Genomic DNA, 7,799 nt, shown 5'->3' on the forward strand with positions numbered 1-7,799 from the left:
AAGTGCTTTCGAGTCTAAATAAGAATATGTTTGAGTTACAAAGTTAACAGCATGTTATAATTATTTCTCAAAATAAAAAAAGAAAGTTAAAGAGAGTGACATATTCAATAAATAAACATGACCATTCTACTTCATGGACCATATAGTGACAGACTCTGCCATCCATTTCAAATATTATCTAGTTTTTTTTTCACGTATAATTTTTCCAGACAAAGGGTTACGGTCAGGATGGGCCTCCAGAATAAATTTGTTGGAATAATACATGATGCGATGCGACGCAACGAGATGAATATCAAGGTTAACTAAAAAAGACATGGAAGCCACAATATTTCTGGGCCAGAATGATTGTAGTAGCTTGAGATGATTTTGTTCTTGTAGAGAGACAGAAGAGAGAGATATATATATATATATATATATATATATATTCAAACCCATGCTTGAGATGGAAAGAAAAGATTCCAATGATAATTACATGAGAGATATTTACACAATCCAACAAACATTCCAGCTCAAGGAACTTGTGATAGACAGAGAATATAAGGTCATTCTGCTCAGCCACTCGAAGAAGGCCCAAAGTACATGCAGATGGGTGGATTGATTCTGAGAATAGAGAGGATTGCTGATGGAATAGTCCAGATGCCATCACCACATATAAGACCCGATGCAACAGCCCCCGCATAGTCCTCGGCATCCTTCCGATTAATTCGTTCCCATATATACAATATCACTGTCCCAACAAACATGTCTATAGCAAAGTAAGCTCCAATATAGAAGGGGACTGCCATAGCCATTGGAATTGGAATATATTGGGAGACCTTTGGGGGAGTCACATCCCTCAGGAGGTTTATAACCAGAGCTGCAACAAAAAACACACAACATATGGCCAAGCAATGCTTTGGGAGCTCAGAGAAGCCCTGAACACCTAGGATGGCCATTTCCCTGAATATTACAGCATATGGTGCTTTGTAAGGACCATCAGGTGACCCAATATCAAAAGCAGTCCAAAACAACCAGAATGTGAGGGGGGCAATGATACAACCCATGGCTGTTCCAACTAGCTGGCTCACAAACATCGACTTAGCTGAAGATAGAGTGAGGTAACCAGTCTTGAAATCTTGCATGAGATCCGCCGCAGTGGCAACAATGGTCATCATAACCCCACAAGCTGCTAAGCCGGCTACAACCCCACCATCGGTTCCAACCAATGAAGCAAAGATGAAAAGACCAATCTTTCCGTAAGTTGAAGCCAAGCTCCAATCTGTGAGCCCAGTGCCATAAGAGTTGCAAAAGGCAAGGGCAGGGGCAATAATGTATGAGCCTAGAACCAGATACCACTTGAGGGGTGGAAAGATGAGTGGCATTGTCGCTGTTGATATTGCAGCCAGACCCACGTATCCAGAGGCTGCAACCCAGGAGGGTATCCTGTCTTTAAGAAATACCTCATCCCTTCTTTTTTGCTCCGTTAGTAGTTTAGAACTCTCACCATCTATCAATGCACACATTGGAGAAATGTCAATAACAGATGTGTCGCAATAGTACACTGAGCAGTTTGCAATTTCAACCAATGATTGATGTTTCATATACTACACTGTGTGTGTGTAATTTATCTTTTTCTTAAGCTTATTTGCTTGCGAACAGATATTTAAAGCTTCGATTTTTAAAACTACAACTGCAATTTTACCCACTTTCAGCAAAGAAGCAAATCAGCAAATAAACCAATCCAGACCCACAACCATTTGGCCTCCCCCCGTTATGAAACCACACTTTTTCAAGTACATAAAACCTCACTTTCTTCTAGGTATAGCCTTTTCAAATAAACCATTTTCAAAAAGCTGGAAAAAATAAGTTGTACCAAACAGGAGCTCATATGAGGATTAGACTTTGAATTCAAGACATAAGAAAAGAAATTAAAATTGTAGTGGTCTAAATATTTAAGTGAATCACAGAAATGTTTATTATAATTTAGCTATGCTAGTACATGACTTAAACCAAGGTCATATCTGTCTTGCAAAGAAACATGGTGGGTGTTCAATTACCATTATTTCAATTTGCTCTTACAACATCCATTAAAAAAATGCTCTTAAAACACAACTCAGGACTAATATAATTGTAAATATAATGAAATAAGAAAGTTTGACAAATAAAATCAGAAAAAAGATATACATTCCTAAGACATATGACTATTGCAAACAAATTGACAGGGACACGTCTTTAAAGAAAATTCAAGTCCCCCTATATATCCTTACCTAGAACCTCCGTAGTGACAGGAAGGTTGCTCTGTTTGGTGCCTTTGTTGCAGATTTCCTTAATGGTTATGGCTATTATCTTGACCAAATTGTAAAGACCATCTCCAAGGATAAGTGAAATAGCTATAAAGACCTGCAACCAACATGACAGGCAGGAAAAACCACTTTAGAGCAGTCATAAGAAGATAATATTAAACCAAAGCATTGGAGAGAGAGAGAGAAAAGAAAATAGCTATACTATGTGGTTTACATCCCACTCAGGTGGCACTTGCCTCAAGCCTGCACCTACCAGCCTTTTTTTCCTCAATGGATTGAGATGTAAGCCACAAAAAGTCAAAATCTCTTTTAGGATTATGTAATTTGTGTGGAGGCATGAGACTATAAACTACAAACATAAATTGTGAAAGGGAATAAGAAAAAGTGTTTTACCATACCTTGTATCCATAAAGACCTTTAAAATCATTGCTGCCAAGGTCAGCTGGATACCAATCTCCAGCATGTTGGGAAATGAAGGGCCAAAGGAAACCCCACGATATGATAGCCCCAAGCAGAACTGAGCAGTTGACTATATGTGGGCAAATTAGACCACATCCAATATAAGTTGGACTGAAGTCAAAATAGAACCTGCAAGAAGCGAATCATATAAAACACCATCATATATGCACAACATTCCTCATGAAACAGCTCAACCATATGAAGTCAATGCACACAGATAAATGCAAACGCATACGGCATATACATATGCACATAATTACAAAAAACACAAACATCCACAATTGGATAAAGCTCAAGCACACACATATTAACTAACTTTCTTTTTTACTTTCCTCCTCTTCTGTTGGCCCCAAGGGTAATTAAATTATCAGATATGAAGAATGAACCCCTTATCAGATAAATTTTTGGTAAGAGTCCAATGGCACATGACATCACTCGATTATCACACTAGAAGAAACAAATTGCAATGTGAAAATAAGACATGTATATTATGGCACCGCTTTACATATTAGTCACTCTATATGGCAAGGGAAATGCAGGGTTCAATCCCTACTAAACATGACAAACACCTTAAGCTACATCCCGTGCACACCCCTTTGCTTTGGTGACATCAGTCAGTAGTCCATTGTATTCACCATACTCCAGTTAATAGGGCAAAACATCCAATAAAGCTGATTTTTTTTTAAAGGGCATTTTTTGGCGGGGAGAGGGGTGAGGGGTTTGCAAGTGAACGAAAAATAGAATTAAGAAAGTAAAGTGAAAGCAAAAGAACCTTACGTGTTCTTATATAGCATCAAGCCAAGGGTGGGAAAATTATCAAATCCACAAGAATCACCAATACCACTGAAGAACCACTTAAAGCAGCTCCAAAAAAAACTTATGCTCAAATATTTTCCAAGACAACGGACTTGATTCCTGTCAAATGTTAATCTTCAATTAGAAATAAGGCAACCATAATGCTTTTCAAATGAATATACACTGTGCAGTTAATTCTGCAACATATACACATGCCCAAGGTGTTTCTATAATGATCCAGTAAGAACTAAGCAATGCTAACCAATTTTATTTGGGGTAAGGTGCACTACTACCATTTGTTGGAGTGCATAATGTTAAAAATTTATCAGAAGTTTCTTTAACAGTGTCCTAAAAGCTCTGTGATATTTTCAGATATAAAGATCTCTCATCTTTCATTTGATATCTTTGTTTTTGTTCTAAGTTTCCTATCAACATAAATTTTTTATTAATTCTTCCCCAATCATCTTACATCAGCAGGTACAACCAATGAGCTCAAGCTCAGATGGCTCTTGTAAGAGCAAGGTGGAGGCTGTCATCATGGATTCAAGACCCACCAGGTACATGTCATTACCACCAAAAAAAAAAAAAAAAAAAAAAAAAAACTTATTTCAAGATCTACAAATCAATGAAGAGTTTCATATATTTAGAACTTACCCAGCAAGTTCAGCTCCCGTCTTAGTATGAAAGCTATTTATCAACATTGCAGTTGCTGTGCCACTAGGATATGTAAGCTTATAATCCATGACCATAACCTAAAAGCACACACAGAAGAGACATGATAAAACAAGCTCAGAAAGAGAGAGAGAGAGAGAAGACAATCTTTGATGTTAAACAGAGACAATATAAGCAAAAGAGTTCAGATGCAAGAGAACACTTTCACTTGCTCGTATTAATTAAAAAATGTGTTATAACACAAAAATTGCAGCTCCTTATAAAATAATGCATGGTAATGATTAAGTATTGCAAAAATCTCTGAGGTCTCAAATTAATATTAAACAATCTAACAAACAAACTTGAGAGAAAATAAAAGAAAATGAAAAACCATACAACTTTACCATCTACAGGTGAACCAAGCCCTCTATAACTCTATCTGGACAACACATCCACAACCAAATTGGACTTGTAACTAAACTCTTGCATAAATTCGCACACATAAGAACAATAATGTTGCAATCTACAACAATGGAAGCTACCTTACGAAGTGGAACAAGACTAAAAAGGCCAAGGAAGCTGACGATAAACAAAAAACCCATCATCCACCACAGGCCTGGGCTCTTAACATCTTCAGCCCGGTTACCCGGATAATCAGTACCAATGAGTTTATAAGTTCTCTCATCCAAAGCAAGCAAATATGAACCAAATCCCCCTGTCATCAATTAGACATTCAGTAACATAATCAAACATAAGAAATCAATGAGCACAAAATAGCAAAATTTACTACGACATCCTATTTTAAGAATAGAAATGGTATCAATGCCAAGACAGTTCAGGTCAAAAACTAGTAGAAAAGGAAATAATAATAAAGATCTGCTTGTGAAGGGAGAAAACCCTTTCATATGTCAATAACATTTATCTATAATGCCTCATCTACTCAGAACTTCTACACAATTACTGCACCTTCAGTTGTTCATTTTGACATTGCTAATGTTTTTTATTTATGATCAATAAACTTAATAACAAATTTTATCCCAAGCAATATAAAAGTTTATGTTTCAAATGTGGTCAGTGATAGTTTAAATAATTCTTTTCTTTTCTTTTGGAATGACAAACTTTGAAAATAGAGTATTCAAAATATTTAGTCTGAATGTAACATTTCCAACTGCATGTTCTTGGGGGCTAGATCCGTGCAAGCACAGCTAGCAACATTTTAGCTTTAATTAGAATAGATTTTCTAATAGCTGAATCACAGTCACACTTTACCAAACTTGAGAATTAGTTCCTATTTCCAAGTTTTTGCAAAATCTACCCTTTTACTTAAAACATCTGACATAATGTCAGAATCCTTTAAAATTGAAAAAAATATATATATATATTACTTCTCCATAACTAATAATCTTACTTTTTCCTTCTTAAGAGTACAAACATTTAACTATTGAGTGATGCAAGGGATACTACAAATTTTAGTACAATTGATATGTCAGTTATTGAAATCCACCAAACACATTCATTACCACATCCATTTTCAAACATTTTGTAGTATCTTTAGCATTTTCCTTTAACTAATTCATCATCAGCGATTTAACCTTATCTAAGAGCATCTCCAATGGTCTATGCAAAAGTAAAATATTCTCTATAATAGAGAATGAGACCAAAAAAAAGCCATTCTAATGGATTCTCTATACCCAAAAATTTTTTTGGCTCATGAACAGTAGCTCATCAAGTCTAATGGGCTACTGTTCATTCTTCAAATTTTTTTTTTCCTATTATAATAATCAGGTGTTGAATAAAAAAATGGTGAAAGTTGTGTAGTCGTTAAAAAAAGAATAAATTATGAATGAAGAAATAATATTTAAATGAGATAGAGAATTGGATAAAGAATCTGTTAGAAAGTGTATTTGAAAAAGTAAATAGATAAAAGGTAAAAATCACTGTTTATTCTCTGAAATAGTACAAAAATTTGATGAATTTGCTGGAGATGCTCTAACAAACACAAAAACAGAATCATCAGCAAATAGCAATCAAATCAATCCTAACCTCGCATGCACAAAAAAAAAAAACACAGCTCACAAATGTCACACTAACTAACTAAAAACCTAAGTCACAAATCAAACCTAGTACAAAGAAATTTTACAAATCCAAAACAAAACCCATATATTTAACACAGTTCTCATTTCATGTTATAGATTTAGCTTGACTTGTCATCGAAACCAAATATTATACCATTTCTTATTTACAACAAAACAACAAGGTCTTAGTCCCAAAAAATTTGGGGGGTCAGCTCTGAATGCTCAACAGATAGATAGATTAGTTAGCGTCAGTCACATGTATTACACCATGAAAAGATATATATGCGGTCTATTAAATCTTAGAGCTGAATTGGATAATGGGTAGATACCACTGAATGCGAGGCCATAGCAAGCAACAACACAGGTCTGAATAACGGTGTTCTCTTGCCTGGTGAAGGGCTTAACGTGAAAACCTAACTTGGACAAGAAGCTAGTCCATGACTTAACGAAGAAGAAACCCAACAACCCAGCTGCCACATTAAGGGACGGAATGATCCCAACCGTCAGATTGAGCTTGTGGGTGATTATGCAAAAAAGGGACCCCAAAACAGCACTCACGGCTAGCCCTCTGATCGTGATCTGCTCCTTCCATTCAGGGATTTGATGGTGGTCAGCGTCTTCAACGGCCCTGATCTTCTGGGTCTCTTCCACCAACAACGGCTCTGATATCTCCACGGATGAACCCTCCGTTCCCATCAATATCGTTTTTTTTTTTATTTCTTTCTTCACTTTCCTTGTTGAAAAATCCAAATAGAAAGAGAGATATATGGTATAGCTGTATTGGGTTTTGTTTTGTGTGCAAATTGGTAATGGGGTATGCGTCTGTGTGTGAAATAAATGTGCGTGGGGTTGTGGATTGGGTGATGGCAGAGGCAGAGGCAGAGGCAGAGGCAGAATAGAATACAGATGGTAAGGAATGGCAGCGAAAGCTATGGGGTTGAAGGTCGGTTTGGAAGTAACTGCTTTTTATTGAAAGAGCTGTGGTCCAATGAGAATGGTTGTTTGTGCAAGTAACTGTTTTTTATTATTTTTTGGAGAGATTTTTTAAGAAGCAAGAAACCCTTTGTTATTGTAAAAAGTTGTAGGTGGATCTATTATTGTATTGTGACCATTGTCCACCCAAACAATGGGTGGAATTACAGATAGTGAGAGATCATAGATTAGATAAAGTTGGATATACCTAATTTGCTACTGAATTTATCTAGCTTTTACTTTTACATTATTCCACACGTTTCAAAGCAATTTTTTTATTTTTTATTTAGAAAAAAAAAAATACGACAATTCCTCAAAACCATAAACATTTGATAATTGGTAAAATCAGTGTAGATATATTGTTTAATAAATAAATTATTTGATTTATTTAAATAATACCCATGACTTTAAAGTAAGCAATCGTATCAAATCGTGCATAATCTTGCAAAATACAAAAAGTAGTCAATTTTACACATTTTGAGCAAAAAAAACCCACATTAGTGGATATAAAATTATGTATAAATATATGCACGGTTACTGTAACTCGTGCATTTAATATTTTAGT

The 7,799-nt window shown here is 35.6% G+C and overlaps 1 protein-coding gene across 1 annotated transcript; it reads right to left on the reverse strand.

The window, feature by feature from the left end:
• Positions 1-263: 263 nt before the first annotated feature.
• Positions 264-7,227, reverse strand: LOC126714574 (probable metal-nicotianamine transporter YSL6). The gene is made up of 7 exons (XM_050414779.1): positions 6,592-7,227; positions 4,730-4,902; positions 4,191-4,288; positions 3,519-3,656; positions 2,681-2,870; positions 2,247-2,379; positions 264-1,486 (listed from the first exon to the last, which is right to left on the reverse strand). Exons 1-7 carry the CDS (start codon positions 6,956-6,958, stop codon positions 552-554), a joined length of 2,034 nt encoding a protein of 677 aa, XP_050270736.1. The 5' UTR covers positions 6,959-7,227; the 3' UTR covers positions 264-551.
• Between the last annotated feature and the right edge of the window lie 572 nt (positions 7,228-7,799).

The sequence above is a fragment of the Quercus robur genome, chromosome 2 (genome assembly GCF_932294415.1).
Source record: "Quercus robur chromosome 2, dhQueRobu3.1, whole genome shotgun sequence".
NCBI classification, from domain to species: Eukaryota; Viridiplantae; Streptophyta; class Magnoliopsida; order Fagales; family Fagaceae; genus Quercus; species Quercus robur.

Excerpts from the sequence above, each read along its gene's own strand:
- LOC126714574 (XM_050414779.1), bottom strand. The coding sequence starts at position 6,958 with ATGGGAACGGAGGGTTCATCCGTGGAGATATCAGAGCCGTTGTTGGTG. Across the intron at positions 2,380-2,680 it reads AAGGTCTTTATGGATACAAG|GTCTTTATAGCTATTTCACT; the intron begins GTATGGTAAAAC and ends TGTTGGTTGCAG. Across the intron at positions 1,487-2,246 it reads TGTCACTACGGAGGTTCTAG|ATGGTGAGAGTTCTAAACTA; the intron begins GTAAGGATATAT and ends GTGCATTGATAG.